The sequence below is a fragment of the Phasianus colchicus genome, chromosome 3 (genome assembly GCF_987193195.1).
Source record: "Phasianus colchicus chromosome 3, bPhaCol1.hap1.1, whole genome shotgun sequence".
Lineage (NCBI taxonomy): Eukaryota > Metazoa > Chordata > Aves > Galliformes > Phasianidae > Phasianus > Phasianus colchicus.
In genome coordinates this window covers 90,779,339-90,800,977 of record NC_143438.1, presented here as the reverse complement: position 1 = coordinate 90,800,977, position 21,639 = coordinate 90,779,339, and the positions used below count along the sequence as shown (strand labels likewise).

At 40.6% G+C, this 21,639-nt stretch overlaps 1 protein-coding gene across 4 annotated transcripts in view; it reads left to right on the top strand.

The window, feature by feature from the left end:
• The window catches only part of AGO2 (argonaute RISC catalytic component 2), a 47,577-nt gene that overhangs the window by 7,560 nt on the left and 18,378 nt on the right, over positions 1 to 21,639 (top strand). For 2 of the 4 annotated variants that reach the window (XM_031591263.2, XM_090138054.1), the window contains exons 2-9: positions 8,134 to 8,329; positions 12,744 to 12,864; positions 15,361 to 15,545; positions 16,846 to 16,982; positions 17,125 to 17,259; positions 20,230 to 20,317; positions 21,141 to 21,288; positions 21,472 to 21,591. In XM_031591263.2, coding sequence (XP_031447123.2) covers positions 8,134 to 8,329; positions 12,744 to 12,864; positions 15,361 to 15,545; positions 16,846 to 16,982; positions 17,125 to 17,259; positions 20,230 to 20,317; positions 21,141 to 21,288; positions 21,472 to 21,591 — 1,130 coding nt within the window. Of the gene's footprint in view, positions 1 to 792; positions 2,171 to 8,133; positions 8,330 to 12,743; positions 12,865 to 15,360; positions 15,546 to 16,845; positions 16,983 to 17,124; positions 17,260 to 20,229; positions 20,318 to 21,140; positions 21,289 to 21,471; positions 21,592 to 21,639 lie in introns of those variants that run through there. The other 2 variants (XM_031591265.2, XM_031591264.2) reach the window with 2 other exon arrangements.

Below are 21,639 nucleotides of genomic sequence, written 5' to 3'. Positions count from 1 at the left end.
TGTTGGTAGTGACACTGCAGCTGAAAACAGATGAATACATATTTCTGTGAGATTGTGAATCTCCCTGTAGTCAGATGTCACTACTTAACAGTCTGCTCCCAAGCTTTAGCTGTCATCACTCGGGTGGCACAGTGCCACAGCTGGGTCTTCATTTGTTTTGACTAATATGAGAACTTAAGTTGGTTACAGGAAGCAGGTGAAAGAAAAAAGCTGTAACTGGGGAAAAACATAGAAGCATTCAACTGAAAGCCTCCACTTCTCATGTCTCAATTATTCCATTATTACAAACCAGTATTTTGCTGCTCCTCTCAGCGATGCTGGAAACCACCACAGCCTTTTCTTGAAATTGCATTATGTACTGTTGGATCTCTGGCATGGTAGAGATGCTCCTGCAGCTGCTTTCACTATCTAAAATGATAAATGAACTGTGAATTTCCTACTTTGAGCCGTGGGAGCGTTAGTATTTTTTAGATTGATCTGCTGTGTGTCTGGGCAAAGATTTCTTTTTGAAGGAAAGCTTCTGAATTATATCTTAAGAGTTGAGTTTTGTAAATTAAAAATATTGTGGGCATGAAGATATTTTAAACTTTGTATTTTCAGAGTTATTCCAAGTCTGGAATGTAGTCAGTATAGCAAAGGTACAGCACAGATGTCCATCCTGGCTTACTTCTTTATTAAGCTGAGGACAAATCACAGAATCAGGGAGCTGTAGGGGTTGGAAGGGATCTCTAGAGATCATCTAGTCTGACCCCCAATCATTTGTGCTTCATTAAATTGGATACAGTACAAATGTCACTGGGCAGAGGGTGCTGAAGTACCTGATGTGGTTGCTTGGGGCTCAGTACCCCTCAGTGGGCTCTGATTCTGGCACAGCTTCAGTGGTGCTGTGGACTGAATGCAAGTTATCATTCATCCGGTGATTGCACCAAGTAGTTTGATAGAAACTTCAGCTTGGCCTCTGAAATAAATATGCAGCACTAATGAGGTTTCCTTAATAAGGAAGTTGTGCTTTACAGGTCTACTGTGACTTAGAAAAAAGGAAAGGAAAGCTGACGACAGTGGAGGCTGAGTTGTACCATTTTGTACACAACCACGTGGTCTCAAAGTGTGGGAGTATGACTGTCAACTAAGAAAGGAAGTAAGCTGCACTTCTTTCCTATCCTAACCTAAGTGCATTGTTTCAGAGAGTGCAGGTAAAGGGAGGTAAGGTGCAATGAGGGACACACAATTTCTGTTCTTTCCTCTAAAAGGCATGAAGCAGCATGAAGAAGGTGCTATTTGGAAATTTTTTTCTTCTCTAGGATAATGTAATACTCGCTGCTTCGTTCTTCTCCATTCCTAAAGGCTTGAGGTTGTATTGAATGGAGGCACTGTTCTTTATGAACACAGAAAATACTACAGACTTTTTTTAATCCTTAGAAAAACCTGGAATTAGTTCAGCACTTTCCAAGGTAAGGAGAACAGAACGATTCATTATGGTCAAGTGATAAACAGCACTCAGACCAGTCTCCATTTTCTCTCTTCACCTAGTAGAGATCTGCTTGAAGGTGAAGTCATTTTGTAGTCTCCATTCATGATAACTTTCAACTGGATTACTGACACGTAGGTAAGTCATAAGCACCCACTGCACTGTTTGGATGAGGCTCACTGTTTCCAGTTCATAACTTAATTCAACATTACTGTTCACAATTAAAAGAATTCTCTGTATCCCATAGGAAGAATTTCAGTTCACTTTGTGCAGCTTTGCATGCAGATATCAGTCAAGCCACATGGCTTATTAATGGTAGGGATAGCTGTTGGATGCTCCATGTACATCTTGAACGCTCTGTGTTACTCCTCTGCTGCTCACCCCCACTTGTATGTGGAGTTCTTGCAGTCTTTCACGTATCCATGTTGGAAACCTGGTTATGACTTCATAAAGCAAACAGGACTGTTGTCTTGTTTCTCCTTTTCATCTCTGACCACGCTCACTGTGGGCGTCTGGAAGGAATTCTGATCTCTCTGGGTTACATTGCTTCCTGCAGTAAGGAGAGATCACATCCGTGTCTTAGCAGGATGGGGAAGTATCCAGGATAACCAAGGCAGCTGTAGATCTGTAACTGATTATTTGTTCTAAGCAGAATAATACAACGTTTGACTTGATAATTAACACTGCTTCAATTCTCTTGTGGTAAGTGACAATTATTACATAAAAATGATCTCTCGATTAAGTCTGCTGAATATAATGAGATCACAGATTTGAAGGCAGTGCTGTTTATCCAACACTTCTGCTGCTTATCTGAATATGAATTGCATATTGCTAAGGAATTAGAACCAATTCTGCGCAGTGAGATACAGTTCCCAATAGTATCATACAGGGGTCTTAAAATAAGACAAAATATAAAGACAGCTTATAGAAATAACAGAAATGAAACTCATCAAGGCACAGCAAGGAGGAATGTAGGTGATTGAAGTTTCTTTAAGGCTTGGGTTCCAAGTGTGAATGGGAACACGATGGGCTGGGGCAATGTTTGGATGGAGGTCCATGACAGGAGTATTTTGCAGGGGTCGCTACTGAGACCAGTGATCTTTAATATCTTCATCAGTGAACTGACAGTTGGAATGAGTGCATCCTCAGCAAGTTTGCTGTTGATGCCAAGCTGTGTGGTCAAGGTGCCTGAGGGACGAGATGCCATCTGGAGAGACCTAGACAGACTTGAGCAGTGGGCCTTGGAGAACGTCATGGGGTTCAACAGAGCTGAATGCAAGGTCTTACACCTGGGTCATGGCAGCTCCTGCTATCAATACAAGCTGGGGGATGTAAAGATAAAGCACAGCTGCTCTGCCAAAAAGGACCTGGGAGTACTGGTGTATAGGAAGCTGGAGAGAGGCTTTTCAGTATCTGAAGGAGAGCTATGAGAAAGAAGGGAACAGACTCTTTAGTCTGTAGACTCTATTGCAACAGGACAAGGGGAAATGATTTCAAACTAAAAGAGGGGATATTAAATTGGACATAAGGATGAAGTTTTTTACAATTAAGGATGGTGAAGCACTGGAATAGGTTACCTAGAGAGGTGGTGAAAACCCCATTCCTGGAGGTACACTCAAGGTCAGGCTGGATGGGGCTCTCAGCACCTTGATGGAGCTGTAGGTTTCTCTGTGCATTGTAGGGGAGATGGCCTTTTAGGATCCCTTCCAACTCGAACGATGATGTGATGATGACAAGCAGGTGTTTGTGAGAAGTACAGGAGCAGTCTGAATGTGATGGGAAGCAGGAATTCTCCATTCTGGAGTGATTGAACTCTGGATAGCATTATAGTGCCATTTCAGGAAAATAATCATTTAACAGCCCTTGGCTAGGAAACTCAAGTAGAGTAGAAGATAAGGATTACCAGAAGGCTCTCCTCTCCCCCACTTTCCCTTTTTGTTTTCTTTCCTTCTGAGGACAGCTTTAGTAATCTGTTTGCTCTCCATCCAGTTGAATAATTTTCCTCTGTTGATACCACTAGAACAAGAAGTGGTTACAGGATTTATCCTCAGTAAACCTTAGATCGTGTTCATTTGCATAAAAGAGGAGAAATAATTGTTTTTACTCTTTCATTTCTTTCAGGTGCTTATCAGGTTACTTGCCCTTCTGGGCTCTATCAAATATTGTTTTTCAAGAGGATGTGTTATTAGCAGGAAATCTTCTGGCAGTCGCACCTTACAATGGGATCTTCAATAGTTAAAATAGTGCTGTAATACAGGCTTAAATGAAGTTCTGACTACATCATCATTTCATCATAGTATCATCATCATCATGGAATGGCCTGGGTTAAAAAGGACCACAATGATCATCTGGTTTAAACCCCCTGCTATGTGCAGGGTCACCAGCCACCAGACCAGGCTGCCCAGAGCCACATCCAGCCTGGCCTTGAATGCCTCCAGGGATGGGGCATCCATATTTCTTCAGTTTCCCTGCAGTGCTTCTCTTGTGGTTTGTTGAATTTGGGGGGATAACTGAGAAGGTTGTTTTCTTGTGTATCATCTAATGCAACAGTGCTATAACTTGACTGATGAATTTAGTTTGTATTCTCCAAAACATGCTTAATAGGCAGCAAAGGCAGATGTATAGATGCCTCTGCCCTCCATAGTATCAAGGGACTATTAGCTGCAGCTTGGAGTTTCCCTTATCTCTTACAAAACACTGCAGGCTCTCTTTCTATCTTTCTCCAACCGTTCCTAACAGAAAACCAGTTCAGAAGTCAAACTTGTTTAAAAACACATACTGTAAGAAAACTTGAAGATGGCCTGAAGCTGAAGACCACGTGCAAAGACATTCTGACATACATATATATATGGTTGAGAGAATTGGGTTTGTAGAACCTTTAGGACAGCTAAGGAAATCTGCAAGTTCATAAGGCGAGATCTGGAGGAGGTGAACATGGATTTAGGGAAGGTGCACAAGGGATGGGGTGAGAGACAGAAGCTGCAGCACAGGAAACTAGCTAATAATACCACAAATGTGTTTTACCATGAGGGTAATCAACCATTGGAACGAGTTGTAAGAGTTGCTTTGGAAACTCTGTGAAGAGGAGAGTGGCCATATCTGGTCTCTTGCAGCTTACTCTGTGTTTTCACCATATCCAGCACCTCCTACACAGCTGCCTTGTGTAGCACACACATCCCTTCTTTTGCTGGTCTTGGTTCTTAACCTGATCTTGTTGTTGTTTCCTGCAGGCCTGGGAGCAAAACAGCTGTTCAGTAGCTGAGCTCAGGTTCATAACCCTCCCAATTTGGTTTTTGAATCAATAGTAGTGATATCTTCTTGTGAAAGGATGGAATCAGTGACTTAACAGGAAAAAGCAAAATGTAGTTCAAAAAGCAAACTTCACAGTGGTCTTTGTACTGTCTGCAAGGCTGGGATTGGCAGGCAGGCACATCGAGTGCAGCAGGGGGAACTTAATGTGATACTGTGTTAAAATTCTGTATGCCAGCATGAAATTTGGATGTGTTTCATTAAATGGGTGTCAAGTAATGAGTGTGTCTGATACACTTTTGGAAAAAAAAGTGTCTTATTTATTGTACCTCTGACAGCATCACTCTGTCTTCAGGGTAAGCTCTGTTGCCTGCCGTTTGCTTCACTTCCTGCATCTCTTGTTTGAGGTGGATAAAAATGCACTACTGAGCACAAAAAAGTGTTGAAGGTCTTAAACATCTCCTTTTCACGTGGCAGCTTCTGGCAGTGGCAGCTGTATTGTAGATCAACACAGCAATATCTGAAAACACCCACATGGATGATCCGGAATAACCGCCCTGATGTCTGATAATGAAACCTCAACTGAAAGCGGGGCTTCCGAATAAGGCTTCCTTCCTTCACATCAGTTTCACTTACAGGCCGTATAGTTTGAGAGGCTTCCTATGACAGCTGTAGGCTGCATTAGCCCAGTGCTAAAATGTTCTTTGATCTGTGAAAACATCACCAGGTAATTAAATGTGTTAGGACTTGCTGCGGAAAAAAACGTATTGATATAATTACAGTAGAAGAATTATGCTTGGATGATCTCCTGTGTCGACAAGCCCTTTTGGATGCAACTAGCTTGGCCCTTTCTTATTTAGTAACTCATTAGGCCTCTGACTGTGTGTTAATGGCATAATTCCATGCTAAAACTTCAGTGCTGAGCGGCACTTCAGAGCAACAACAACCTTAAGCTTTACAGCACAATGAAGAATAAAGGACGGTGCTGAAGGCCTCCATATAGGTGATAAATTAAATGGCTCTGATAATTCAGTTCCACAACTGGTTGGGTTTTGGAGGGGGAGAGGAGTGCAATCAGAAGCGTGGCTCATTCATTCCTTTTACATGCTGGGAGTGCCTTGGCCCTGTGGCTCCTTGAGTCACTCTTATCTCCAGTTTGGATCTGCAGTATTTTGATGGAATGGAAGTCTGCATGCAGCCAGCCTTGAATTTGCAGCATTCTTGTGAACTTGCAAAACTTTGCACTAACTTAACATCTCTGTGCAGTTCTGTGTTTGAGCACAGCTCTTCTGCCACCTCCATTTTCCTGCTTCTCTCTTAACAGAGTGATACTGCCTGAGGTTTATGGTTCTTTAAGAAAACTGCCATGAGTCAGTTACTTTTCTAATACCTGGATTTTCCCCAGTTTCTACTTTGGTAGAAATGACCGTTCTTAAGAGTGCTAACTTTGAACACTTGATCTATTGTAAATTGAATGAATTCTGGTAGGAAATCTGTTAGCTCTCAGTTCCAGAGGAGCCTGAAGACATTATACTGGCACCTCATTACTGAGTATGCAGTGCACCTTACTTCAAACCATGCAAATAGAGCTCTGTGTTTTCTTGATGGCTTCAGTCATCATATCAAGGCTGAAACATTTTTATTATTCACGTTGTCATGTAGCAAATGAACAAGGAGTTTCTGATGCATATCACAAGGGTGTTTCGGTGTACTTGTCTTTCATCTACTTCATTCTCCCCTTGACAGCACTTTAAATGTAAAATCCAGTGCATGTAGACTTTCAGAGTACTGTCTGAAGGTACTGTGTGTGTTTTCAAAGGAGTCTCTGAAAACCAGGAATGGAGCAAAAAAACCACAGCGGTGTGTTTGGAAGGCCAGCAGGGGCAGCCCTTTGGGCTCTGGTGGGTGAGCTGTGGCAGCTTTCCATGGGTAGAGTATATCTGTATCCTCTGCAACACCCCATAGAGAAGCATTCCCATATAGAATGGGTACGGTTGGTAAGGACCACTAAGGTCATGATGTAGTCCAACCACTGACCCATCACCATCGTGCCCAGCAGGCCATGTTCCTCAGTGCCACATGTAAGGTGCACATAGGTACAGCCATCAGTCCTGTAGCTAATGCATGTGTATCTGCTTCGTGCCACAGAAATATGGGCTGACTGCTTATCAGGTCAGTGCTGCTGTTTAATAAACAGTGCTTATCTCTTCCAAGCACCGCCCTGCCCTATATAAGTTTGCTCAGTGTGTTGAGCCAGAAGTAACTTTAATTGGAACATTTAAAACAGATGTAGTTTAAAAGTGAAAGTAGCTGATATTGCTGGTTGTTATTTTTGAAGTGCCTGGTTCTGTTCTCTGCTGTGTGTGTGAATTGTTCCATATCTTTCCCCAGGAATTTGCATTTTTCATGTTATCTCCATAATTTGCTTATTTACCATTTGTCACTAAGCTCCAATGGAACTTACCAAGCTCCAGTGTTCTTCCTTGAATATTTGTAAGCTGAGCTTCATTATATCTCTGTGAGAAGTAACAAGCAATCCCAACTTAAGGAGTAGATAGATGTCAGTTACAGTCTCTACAGCAAAAGAAAGGGCAGAGAAATCAGGATGTGGTGGTGAGTACAGCAGCGTTAGAGAGCATAATGGCATGGGCAAGGGAAATGCTTAACGTGGGTGCATAGTAGTTGGACAGGTAGCAGTGGTAAGGCAGATCATAATGCCACCAAGATACAAGTGTGGATGAAAAGAAACGAATAGTCCAAGTGCCAGGAGCAGAAAATAGAAGCTGTGGGAATGATGGGACAGCACCACCACCACTGTAGAAACACAGGTCTTGTGGAACAAGAATTTAGAATGGATCTTTCAGGTTGCTGTTGGAGAGTCACAGTTTTTAATGGCAATGTTTATTGGACTTCAGTAATGTGGTGTTAAAGGAGTGTATGCCTCTGAATGCATTTGGAGGACAAGATCTGACCCAAACAAACCAAATGAAGGAAAAGCCCAAGAACTGCTTTATTAATAAAAATAACAACATAGAACAATTAAAAAAAAAAAACAACAGTAATATTCTCAATGTCAATCCACAGTTCGTATCAGTATCTGTTTTGAAACTGGGACTCTTCATAAATGGTGCTTTGTTCTTGATTTTCCACCAGTGCCTGCTTAGCATCTCAAAATCCTGCCCAGCTGTCTCGTTGTATGGGAAAATCTTACTATTTTTAAGATTCTAATCAATGGTGAGGACTAGGAAACAGAGCAAACAGTAAACCAACATTGGAAGAAGAGAGGAAATGAATGGACTCCTGATAGCAGATTTTCTTTGTTACCAGTTTGAACATCCCCCACTTTGTTGGATAATGTCTGTGAATTTGTTCAAGTCAGGTGAATTCAGGCTAATTTGTGCTTTCTCTCTTTTCAGTGCTTGCACCTCCTCCACCATTGCCACCACCAGTACAGGGATATGCCTTCAAACCTCCTCCTCGCCCAGATTTTGGGACTTCTGGGAGAACAATCAAACTGCAGGCCAACTTCTTTGAAATGGACATTCCTAAAATAGATATCTACCATTATGAGTTGGATATAAAGCCAGAAAAATGTCCAAGAAGAGTTAACAGGTAATCCAGTGCTTTGCTTTTTTCCAGAGTTTGCTTAGATTCTGGTTTTCATTTGAAAATTGTGGAGCCACGTGCCTGTTTTCACTGACAGTTCAGAAGATGCATCTGTTTTTATTCATTGTACTGATAGCTTCCAACTTTCCATACCCGTCAACAAGCAGTGTTCCTCAGACTTTTTAATCATAGAATCATAGAAGAGCTTGCGTTGGCAGGGGCCTCAAGCATCATCAAGCTCCAACACCACTGCTGCATGCAAGGCCACCAACCTTCACATTTAGTACTAGACCAGGCTGCCCAGGGTCCCATCCAACCTGGCCTTGAACACCTCCAGGGACGGGGCATCCACAGCCTCTCTGGGCAGCCTGTTCCAGTACCTCACCACTCTCGTAGTAAAGAACTTCCCCCGGTACCCAACCTAAATCTTCCCTCCTTGAACTTCAAACCATTTCTCCTTGGCCTTCTGTTATCTACCCTTTGAAGGAGTTGATTCCCCTCCTGTTTGTAGGCTCCCTTTATGTACTGGAAGGCTGCAATGAGGTCACCCCACACTCTTTCTCCAACAATGTTGGTCCCAGCCCAAAGATTCAGTGCTGATGGTCCCTTATTTTGACGAACTTGTCAACTTCTGATTAAAGCCTCTGTATTAATTCAATAGAGAGGTTAGATCAGTGTAAACCAACTTGATAAGTAATATTCTTGGTATTGCTTGTTTAAATATCAGAGTGTAATTGGCTGGCAAGCCCTTCAGCAGGGAACTGGTGTTGCCAGCTTGTTTTCCTGCCTTCACCTACTTAAAAGGGGAGGTAAAACCCATTTGTTTGTGCTGCTGGGAGAGGATCGTGGAAGGACTGAATTAGGTAAGAAATTATCCTTCATCAGTAGATTCTATAAAAGGGAAAGATATGCTCCTGAAACAGATAGGGAGATGAAAGCATGGATCAGCTGGCAAAGGAAATAAGCAATTAGGTCCTGTATTTTGCATGTGTGCCCTATTAGTCACAGTGTGGCAACCTCATTAACTTGAAAAAGAGTGGTGTTGCCAGAAGTGAAACTGAGAACAAGACTTGGCACTAAGTCGAAACCACAAGTGTCATCATTATAACTACCTACACATCTTGACTGTGGAGTATCGTAATGGTTTGTTTATATATTCAACAGCAAAAACTTTCCATATTAAAAAAAGGTCCACATGGGTGGATTATGCAGTTAAGAACAAAAGTGTAGAGTCCAAAAAGTCACCTGAAAGCCACGGTTTTCTTGACGTCAATTAACAAACTGGAGTGCATTATCAACTGTTACACTAACAAGTCTGCTAGTAATGGTATTTCCATAAAGCAGCATTGCTATACTTTGCTGCTCTGTTTTTTTTCTCTTTTCTAAGGCTATTTAAAACCTTTAAACCAGTTGAGAATTGGGCTTAGTTTTAAAAGCAGATGTTGTACGTGCATCAAGCTAAATTCTCTTCTTGCCTGAAGCAGCCCTGTTGATTGCACAATGCATTCCCACTGCACTGTAGTTCAGATTTTCATAGAGAAAGCCATGAGAGCTTTGCTTTCACTATCACTGGTTATCCTTGCTTCCTGCTCCAGTGTTGACAGCATGCATGCTGCTGTATGTTGCAGATTTCTATGCTCCTTAGCCCCTCTGGATGGTGCAGTGCTGTGCAGCTGGTATGTGTTTGTGGTGTGTGCTGCTGTTCTCAGTGATCTCCTCTTTGTAGTCCAGTGTGTGTGTGTGCTTTCTTCTCTCATCCCTACCTTTAGTGGTGGGGAATCAGTTTCCAAGGAATTGTAGAGAACATAATTATAAAGTAATTGTAAAGCAATTTTCCTGGCTGATAAAGCAGGTTATACTCTGTAATGAGTTGTTGCCCCACTGACAGCTTCAGACCCGATCTCCTTTGTTAGGTTAGCTATTCCTTGTGTTGTGGTATCAGAGGAGATATAAATCTGCATGGTTCAGTGCCTTTTGCAGTAAGCAAGGGTGTAATGAATGCATTCAACTGTGCACGTTTCTCTGTATAGTGTGGGAAGAATACAAATTGGATTCATTTAATGAAGTTTATGTTTCATTTCTTCTTCCTTGAGCACTTGCTTGTGCTTTTGCTACCCTTTAGGTGTACATGCACTTGTCAGTGCCTGGTGCTTTGCTTGCTGTGGCCTTTCAGTCCTGCATGTATACCTGTGTCTGTGCACATGTTTATATATGCATATGTAGGATTTTGTAGGGTGCAGGTACAGTCCAGAGCTAAAATTCATTTGTTCATCTAGATTAGAGTCTCTAGTGTTTTAGTTATGTAACTCAGCTACATACCTACAATCAGTAGCTTTTATCATTATTTTGTGTTTTAACATCTAGAAAAGGTTGAGCTTTTAATTCCATTTACACTATTCCCTCATCTGTGCTGGCTTCATTCTTCAGTTTATTTTTGGACTACCTATGGCTTGGACTGTACAGTTGGATACGCCATAAACAAGAGCTGGAGCAGGACTGGAATACTGAGCTGAGATAGCTGGGCTGCTGTGCCAAACCTATGCAGTTAGGCTCAGTTTTTTTCATGTTGCAGGAAGTCCAGATCTCTTTTGGTAGATGTTGAGAATGGGCAATGTGGGATTGGTTCTGTGCTGTCAGTGTCCTTGGTTTAATTTGTGAGGGTTGCTGGGACTTGTACATGGCTCAAAATGAACTCCACCTGGAATTGTCATCATAGAATCATCATAGAATGGCCTGGATTGAAAGGACCACAATGATCACCTAGTTTCAAACCCCCTGCTATGTGCAGGGTCGCCAAGTGGACCAGGCTGTCCAGAGCCACATCCAGCCTGGCCTTGAATGCCTCCAGGGAAGGGGCATCCACAACCTCCTTGGGCAACCTGTTCCAGTGTGTCACTAGCCTCTTAAGTGACCTGGGATCTCTTGTGTTCTTGCATGCACGTGTGGTCTCTGTGCAGTAGTCCACAAGGGCTAGAATGCCAGTAAATCACTCTTCTTTTAACTTCAAATTGAGAAAATAGTTCCACTTTTCATTGAAATGCCTCAAACCACAGCTGAGAAACACCATCATTAAACAGAGTTCCAAGTGTGAAAATCCTAATTAAACAGAAGCGTTCATTTTCATGCAGAGCAATTTGCAATCAAATCTTGCTCAGTAAGAGAATGGATTTTCCATTGCTCGAAACAAGGGTAAAAAATATCTCCCTTCTATCCTTGAAATTGGCACTTGTTCAGTCAGATACTGCAGACCTGAAGCAGAAGCTGCTGGATTAAGTTTCATTCATATTTCTCAGAAGCTGAGATGGGACCATTAAAAGAAACCTATCTAATCTTAAAGCTGTGAGATGCAGCAAATTGTCAGCTCAAACAGCCTTCACTCTCTACAATGCTTGAATGAGCTTGAAGTTTCTTCTCAGAGTTTTATGTTGCTATAGCAACTAATTCAGCTAATTATCTTTCTAAATCATGGTGAGTAAAATAGTCATCTGCAGCCTCACTGAGCTAGTTGGCAGTGGTACAGAAGAAACAGCATCCTGTAGCTTTCCTTCCTGTGTCAGCTCAACTTCTTTGGGCTGTTTTGCCCTTGAGCCATATATATGTTAACTATCTTCTAGGCAGCATATTGCAAACCACTGCTGGATTTGAGATTTCCAGCTGTATGAGACACGTAGCCTGAAGCATGTCTGTTTGGGACATTTGGACTAAAGGCCTTTGGCATCAAAGGGTGCTGTTACTTCAACAAGCCACTCATCTGGCTGGTGGACTGGTTTGTATGATCAGCGTGGAAGCACTGTGGTTAGACAAGTGCTTTGGGACTAGTTACATCATTCATACAAACAGCACGTATTTCCAGCTGTGCTTTAATGGACGGATATGCATTTCTAATACATTTGGATCTCTGTGAATGCTAGTTTTGTTGCTTTTGTGGAAAAACTTGCACTTAAGTAATCTGTCTTAGCACCACACAGAAATTTTATGTATCACTGTCATCACAGGAATGTTGTGCTGGGGGAAGGCTGAGGCTGAAAGCTTGGGTAGTCGTATTTGGAAAGCTGCTCAGTCTGCTGAGCTTTGGCTCCATACAGAAGTACTGTAGGGTTGGGAAGCAGGAGACCCAGACAATACCATGCTCCTTCTGTTGTGACCGTGAGATAGCACAATCTTTCAGTTTGCCACTTGTGTTAAATCACAGCAGACAGGAAGGCATCTGAAAAAGCTAACAACAGCTGCGTTCAGAAAGTGGTTTAGTCTGTGAAAAGATTGCTCTAATTCAGATCAAACAAATCTCAGCTTTAATGCCTGGCAGGAGACAACCTTTTAATTTTCCTAATGCTTCTACTCATGAATATTGGTATTCATCTGCTATGTAACATCAAAAGTAAAAAAGTTGAATTAATGTACTCTTTTTTGTATTTTTCAGAGAAATAGTGGAGCATATGGTTCAGCACTTTAAAACACAGATTTTTGGGGATCGCAAGCCAGTGTTCGATGGAAGAAAAAACCTTTATACAGCTATGCCACTTCCCATTGGAAGAGATAAAGTAAGTTTTAAAGAGAAAACTTCAGAAGAGTTTCTGATTGGAGATCCCAGTGTAATATTTGCAGAGCCTTTCTAATAACTGATAGAAATTGGTTTGTATGTTCTTTTTTATGTGTAAATTTGCTGCTGCCTTTAGATTCCACTTTTCTTAGGGTCTTGTGATCTTATTGCCATCACAAAAGTCTGGATGGGGCCCTGGGCAGCCTGGTCTAGTATTAAATGTGGAGGCCCTGCATGTGTCATGGGGGTTGGAGCTTCATGATCCTTGAGGCCCCTTCCAACCTGGGCCATTCTGTGAATCTGTGATTTCATCTGTGTATCTGGCTCTCACTTCTGATAGACTTTCAGATTCTTCCCTTTTTCCCATCCACAACAGAACTTTAATATCTGTATGCCAAGGCAACTGAAGTTATTACCCTGGAGGAAAAAACTTATACAGAAAAACCTCAACTGGTTTAAATCAAGTGTGGGGAAATTTAGCTTAATGAGGGAATTTCTTTTTTCATGGAGCTTAATTGGTTTAAGCATGGTTTAAACCATTATAAAGCTTGTAGGTATTAACACTTTCCTCCAGAGTAATTAGATTAAGTTTCTTGGGGGTTTTTTGGCTGTTCTGTACATAACAAATATAGCAATTTTGCTACACTTGGGATCATATTGAAAAGATTCATGATCATACAATGATTAATAGATGGTCTTTAATCTAAGTAGGAGAAAAACTTCATTTACTTGCAATATAAGCCAGTAGAGGAAGAACTGATGCTAATCAGGAGGCTAAAACCAATTTGTCAGCACCTTTTTCCTTTTGCTCTTTAACTTAATTAACATCCTCTGTCTTCATCTCTTGTCAGTGGTAGTTGTTCTTTCTTTTTTTGGCCTTGCTGTTATCCTGCTTCTATTTGAACTCGTACAAACACATTTTCATCTTTTCTGCTCACCCTTTCATACCTGTTGTAATTCCTTCCTTATAGCTAATTTTCATTCTGTCACTCCTTCATTTCTTTATACGTTTCAGATCAATTATGGACTATATAAGTATTAAAACAAAATATTTTCTCAATTTTTACTCATACAAAAAGAGTAGAGGACGCAGTCAAGGTACGTAGATGGGAGCAGTCTCCTAATGTATCTTTAGGATTATTTTTTCAGCTCTTCAGAAGCGTTTCACTCAGGTGAGATATAAAAGGAAGACAACCTGGAAAGTTGGATTAAAACTTATGTATTTGAGCAGTATCAGTGACTAATTTGGTTTTGAAGAGGCTTAAAAGCCAACAGTTAAAAGTGGGACAAGTTACTGTAAATTCTTTGTGACATCTAAGCTAAATGTAGCATGGCCCAGATATTGCTCTGGTAACTGGTAGATTTGTCTAAGATGGCTGAGCCTACCTGTGTGTTAGGGTTTTATTACCAAGAAATGAGTAAAGTAGTTCACGTTATGGATCATCCACTTTAAAACTTAGGGCTCAAGGTATGAATTGGATGTGGGGTTCGGGGAGAGGGTCGGACATTGGCTTGCAGTCCAGTAATCGTCATAGAGATTCTCCAGTCCTGTGTTTATCAGGGATGTGGATACAGCACCACAAATAGATCAGTTCTTTATCTTTTTTCCATACCATTGTGGTTAAGGAGCTTTGTAAGTTGAGACCAAGGGGAGGGAAAAAGCCAAATAAGCAAAAAGAGGCTTTGTAGAAAGCTTCCAACCAGCATCAGCTGACAACCTACACCTTCATTTGCATGACCTTTTTGGCAGAATAAACATTCTGGGCCATCTACAGGTCCTGCTGTTCCAGACTCCACTTTCCATTGCTCTCCCACGGCCACATGGCTCCTTCCTCTGCACAGCTGCTGTGGTGAATAATGTTGGTTGTAAGGGAAAGATAGGACTGCAGTATTAATTTGGACTGTCCACTATAAATTGTCAACTTGGTTGCTGGCTTATGGAGAAGCTGCTTGTATTTGTTTTATCTTTGCTTTTTGGACTGAAGAAGCTAACTGCTGCAAGAGGGCAGATGACTGCATATATTAGCCTGCTGCTACCATATATTGTTTTCAATAGCACTCTAATTACAGTTTGTCTGCTAAGTGGGTGTCTTTTGAATTGAAGCAGTACACTCGGGGCAGGAAAATGCAATGCTTTTGTTTACATCCAACGCAAGGGACGTTCTGATGATGTTATTTCTCATAGTCACTGCCTCAGTTTTTGTGATATCAGACTAGACCAACTTCCAGTTGGGTTAAGAATTATTCTCAGACCTTATCTTCTAAGAAAGATGAGAAATCAGTGTTAGAATGCCAACCTGGGAAGCATACCAGTTAGCTGAAATACACCTGTAGAAAAATGTAGCTGTTGACAGGCTGTACATAATATCTGCTGTTTCTTCATCATTGCTCTATCTTTTCCCAGGCTGTACAGCATTATTCAGAGCAATTCATTGTCCCCTCTCATTTTCCTCTCCAAACAGAAAGAATCATCTTGGTTTGTTGTTTGTCATTGTTGCAGGTGGAGTTGGAGGTCACGTTGCCAGGGGAAGGGAAGGACAGAATATTTAAGGTGGCCATAAAGTGGATGTCCTGTGTGAGTTTGCAGGCATTGCATGATGCTCTTTCTGGCCGGCTGCCAAGTGTCCCGTTTGAAACCATCCAAGCACTGGATGTTGTGATGAGGCACTTGCCTTCCATGAGGTGAGCAGAAGACACTGGTATTGCTGAGGAAATTTGCCTTATTATCTGAAATGCTTGGGCAGCTACTTTGGGCTGGATGTGCTTGAACAGCTGTACCAAATAATAGCTACCTGGTAGGTCATGGAGCCAGGCGAGGTAACATGGCACTTCTCTGTTTATCAGACAGTGGTTTTAAGTGAAAAGAGAGGAGATTTAGATTAAATGTCAGGAGGAAATTCGTTACTCAGAGGGTGGTGAGGCACTGGAACAGGTTGCCCGGAGTAGGTGTGGGTGTTCCATCCTGGCCATCAGGGCCAGGTTGGATGGGGATATGGGAACTGAGCTTTTGGTCCCTTCCAACCCACGCGGTTCTATGATGTGATATCCAGCTCTGAGGCTTCTCATTTGATAAAGTCCCTTTTTGCACTGAAAATTACTGAAAATCATTCTACATTTGTGTAGTCTCAGAGCTGGGGTGCCCTGGTACCTCAGCTATATTCCATCTCTCTGTATCCTTCTGAGAAGGAAGCTCCTGAGTTGGCAGTAATTGGAGGCTGGGAGATAGCACATAAGTATGGCTCAAAAGTTCCTATTCCTGTGTTCCTTCAGCATGTGTTAATTGCTGATTTTCTGTATTATCAGGCAAGAGAGACATTGGTGGCACTTAGTACAGCAGTTTTTATAGAGGAGAAATGCTTTAAAACGGCTTTGTCCAAGCAGCATACATGGTATTTGTAGTCAAAACAGTGTTTCTTTAAATCTGCTGCCATGAAACAACTTGCTTAAGACCACTGTTCAAATTAAATGCAGTTGGAAAATAAAGAACAAATTTCTTTACTGAACTTTCTCATTTTAAAGGAATGAGAAGTTTATGCAAATATATTTAAATAGCCTTGTATTGCATTGACTTTATTCTCATATTCAGGAAAAGAATCAATTAGCTTTTACAGTAAACAAAACAGCTGAGAGACAAACGATTCACACGTTTTTATTCAGAGAAACACATTAGCACGGGTTTTGATGCTTGATATTAAATGTGTAGTACTGAATTACCAGTGCAATCATTCTGATGCAGTTGAAAGATGCTTCAGCAATGCTTGCTAGGTGACTCGTTTAGCAAAACAGTGTTTCCATGGATTTCAGGGTAAGCCATGCAGAAATAAGGGGAGAAGTTATTATTTATGGTGTTGTTTATAGCTTGTTTATAGCACGGAAACTGATGTTTCTGTGCTTTTGAATAGGCATCAATAAAGTCATAACTAATATAAGTATTTTATACCTTCTGCTTTAATTTATGATGTGGATTTACCTTCTCTTTCAGATATACTCCAGTGGGGCGATCGTTTTTTACAGCATCTGAGGGGTGCTCAAATCCATTAGGTGGTGGCAGAGAGGTTTGGTTTGGATTCCATCAATCAGTCAGACCTTCCTTATGGAAAATGATGTTAAACATTGATGGTGGGTTTTATACAATTCTCTCTTTTTTTTTTTTTTCTCTCTCTTTCAATGGAGAGGCAAAAATTCAATCGTTCAGTTGTATTTATTTCAAAACTTATTCCTCTGTTTTTTTGTAATACAATTTTAATGTTTTCGTCTGCAGTGTCGGCGACTGCATTTTACAAAGCACAGCCAGTTATTGAGTTTGTATGTGAAGTTTTGGATTTCAAAAGCATTGAAGAACAACAAAAACCTCTGACAGATTCCCAAAGGGTAAAGTTTACCAAAGAAATAAAAGGTAATAAATATAACTGCTTTGTTCTGTCTGCAGGTGTATTACCAACATATATTCAGAAGATTTTCTATAGCTGTTGACTATTTGGGAAAAGCAAATTATGACAGTGAACAGTGAATGTACACTTTTGAACAAATGTAAAGGCAAGAAACATTATTGGCATTTGTTTCAAGATTTTGACAATTTCTTTGTCAGTAACCAAAGTTGGGTCAGTTCAGATAAATACGTGTCTTCTGACTTGATTCACTTGTATGAAAGGTTAATTGAATGGGTGTGGGACTCTATCATCATAGAATCATAGAATTGCTCAGGTTGGAAAAGACCTCCAAGATCACAGAGTCCAACCTCAACCTTCCCATACTACCCTAACTCTAATAACCCACTGCTAAATCATGTCCCTGAGCACTGTAATCCTTATGGATCCTTTACAACTGGTGGTGTTCTATGATTTATTTTTGAAGCAGGCACGTTTTAAGTTCAGATGTGCACATAAGTAAATTATCACTTACCTGAGAATGTGATAACTATACGTGTGTGCATTTAGCCCAATCCCTGTATAGGGTAATTTCAGTTACCTGTGTCCTTAATGAGAGTACAGCAGTGAATCCATGAATATGACATGTTTCACTCTCTTCTTAAGTGTTGGGATAAACTCAAACTTCCTAGCAGATGGGTTTCCTGAGATCAATTACTGGCTTGTGATTTATATAAAAGCTTCTCATCCTTGTCAAGCCTTCATTTCATTGTGTTATCATCACCTAATCACTTGATCAAGTGTCATGTCAAAGTTAGCTGTGCATGTGAACATCTTGAGAGCATCTCAGTGCAGCATCCCTTACTATGTCAGTCTCCTTAAAAACAATTCATCTTCTTAAATGACAGTTGTTTTTTCCATCTTGTATTTAGGAATTAAATACTACTTTACACTTTATTCAGAAAGTACTTCCATCACTAAATACAAGTTTCAATTAGAAATGAGAAAACATTTTTTTCATTTCTGTCACGTCAGTAGTGCCAATCCCAGTTTTGTAACATGGTCCTGTTTCTAATCAAGTGATTTTAAATTGTTTGACAAGACTGGGATTTCACATTTGTTGTTCCTAATTACCCTATCTTAATTTTCTTTGAAATTACTAATGGAAATACTTCCATATCCAAATTTTCTAATAAATCAGTAATGTAGTTTTACATACTTACATAATACTTTGTACATGTACTCTTCCAGGAAGTATATTATCATGGAATCCTAGAATTGCTCAGGTTGGAAAAGACCTTAAAGAGAATCCAGGCCAACCACAACCTAACCGTGTTACCATAACTCTAACAACCCTCTGCTAAATCATGTCCCTGAGCACCACAGTTTATTCAGTTACCAAATGGTGCAGTGAATGAATCAAAACTCGTAGGAAGGAATTGAGCTCCTTGTGGTGTTCCCTGAACTCTTACCCATAACATTTCTTCTGGAAAGTCAGGGTCCTTCTGTTGTGGTTTAACTTGGCAGGCACTAAGCACACACAGCTGTTGGCTGTCTCCTCTTGGAGTGGGATGTTTGGGAGAACTGGGGGTGAGGGGGAAAGTAAGACTTGTGAGTTGAGATAAAAGCATTTAAACACATGAAATAAGTGATGCATGATGCAATTCACAGAACCACAGATTTGTAGGGGTTGGAAGGGACCACTAGAGAAAATTAACTATCCTGTCTAGAGCCAACACACCTTCCTTTTTGATATGTTAGCTAAGAAAGAGGGAAGTGAAAGAAGAACTCCAGCAATGTCTTGTATTGAAGCAGCTTCCCATCATCGTTACTTCCACAAAAAGTCTGCAGAATCATTTTGAAAACTTGTATTTGGCCAACAAGAAGTCTTCAAGAAAATTAGAAATTCTGATTTTGTACTTGCTGGTGAAACAGAAGACACTATTGCCAGCTTTTTTCCATAAGGATTTTGAGTTTTCAAGAAGAAATAATTATAGCAGGTTTGCAGCAAAGCTAATTGTAAACTGAGGTAACGTTTTATTGGAAAATATTGTGCTGCAGACTTTAGAAATACTTGTGAAAACTTGATATTTATTGGTGGCTTAGTAGTAGAGGCACTTTAAGCCCTAAAAAATTAGGTGGGAAGATTAGTGTGCTCAGCGAGTTATTTGCACCTTTGACAGATACCATAAATAATGCCATGTTACTCAGCAGCAGTATGAATTTATACCCATGTGCAGATAGATATGGAATTTTAATTTACAGCCCCCTCTTTTCTATTCCCACACATTCAACATCCTAAATGTAGCAGTCATCCCACACCTGTTTCTGTCTGAACAAGAAAGCAGCATAAATGAAAGTTCTGTATTCAAGCTCATGTCTGAGCTTAGTGGTAGTTCTGAAATACTTCTGTTCATGTAGCTGTGCTGTGCTGATCTGGGGTGGAAAAATTATTTTTTAGGTGGGGAGTGTTCCACTTTCATGGTTAGCTTCTCTCTGAAAGCTGTTGGGTTGCAGGTAGGCTCCATTTTTGTGCAGGTGGGGATTGCAGCAGATGTTTGTCTTCACTAACAGTGAGGCCCAGCTGCCTCATTCCCAGGGTTTGTTTTGCTGTCTGGAGGTCTCACAGATACTGTGTGTTTAGACATAATATTTAAACATGCTTTTTATTCCATGCCCTTTTTCTCCTTCCACCATCCCTGACTTTAGTAGAGAAAGAGAGAGAATTAATTGAATACGTCCAGCTTTTTCAGCTCTGATGACCTTAAGATTTTGCCTTGTTTCTGAAGTTCTTTGTTTAATTTTGGCTGAATCAGTATTGTGTTGTTTTGGGTTTTTTTTTATTTTAAAGTTGTAAGTTTTTTTATAGTCTTCAATTCCCTAAGAACTCACTAAAAAGTCATTAGCTTTACTACACAGTCTGAGTAGTCTTGTTGAGTTTTATGGGCACTGACAGCTTGATTTTGAAGAAATGGTGATAAATGTTTTTCCACTTCTAGGTCTAAAGGTGGAGATAACACACTGTGGACAAATGAAAAGAAAGTACAGAGTGTGCAATGTCACCAGACGACCAGCAAGTCACCAAACGTAAACTATTTTGCTACTTCTTATGTGTGTATTTAGTTTTATGCTTGAAGAGTGTCATGACTTTGTTAGGGAGCCAGGGCAAAAGCTGTCTTGCAAAATGGTACTTTGGTCAGTAAATTTAAAATATAACTCCAGCTATTCCCAGTTTTGTTGTTTCTTTTGTTCTATTTCTATTCTTTAATGCACTTTATGGCATTTCAGCCACTCCTTTCATTTTAGATCTGTGCTTTTCTTTCATTTTGCTTTCTGGATTTCTACAACACTAGAAGAACAGGACACCCTGTAACAGGTTGCATGATAAAATAACTCAGCAGTATCTCAGTATGTGATTTAACTGTTTGGAGTTAATTTCCTATTCCTTCACGTGATGCATTTTATTAACGAAAAGACCATTTGTGGCAACTTGGTATAAACATGTGCATATATGGAAATGTATTTGTAACGTACAGAGAAATGCATTTCTGAAATGCTTGTTGGGTTTGTGTGCCTCACCATAAGCTCACAATTTTCTGTGCGTGGCATAGCGTGAAATGAGTTCTGCAGGTATCACAGATAGGTATAAGACATTAGTCTTTGCCTCTAAGGCACTCATTCTTAGAAAATTTAATTGATAGCTTTAGGTATCAAATTAGAGAAGTGCCTTCTGGGGTATAATTCAATGACATGAGGTAGTGGTAATGACATACTCATGATTACAGAAATAAACATGCATCATTTAAACAAGATGGGTTTAACCTCCAGCAAACTTAAAACGTGCTAAGAAGTGAATTGAAAAAGTGTTTTCATAAAGTAATGGCTCATTTTCATGTTTGATTTCCCATAGATTCCCACTTCAGCAGGAGAATGGACAAACAGTTGAATGCACTGTAGCTCAGTATTTTAAGGACAGGCACAAATTAGTTTTACGCTATCCTCACCTTCCATGTTTACAGGTTGGGCAGGAGCAGAAACACACATACCTTCCTCTTGAGGTCAGTAAGCTTTGAAATAATACTGTACTCTGGGGATGTGGTCAGGATGAAAAAAAAGCTAAGCTGTTGACAGACTGTTTGGTGAATAGTCAACTCGAGAAATTGTGTAAAGCAGTTGAGGTGGGGAGAACTCAAAGTTGTATTGGTTTCGTTCTTTTTAACTTCGTGTTGGGGATCTTTTAGGTGTGCAACATAGTGGCAGGACAAAGATGCATAAAAAAACTCACTGACAATCAAACTTCCACTATGATTCGAGCAACTGCCAGATCAGCACCTGACCGTCAGGAAGAGATCAGCAAATTGGTAAGTGTTCCCTCAAAAGCAAGGCAGGAGTAGTAGATTTTCTTTCTG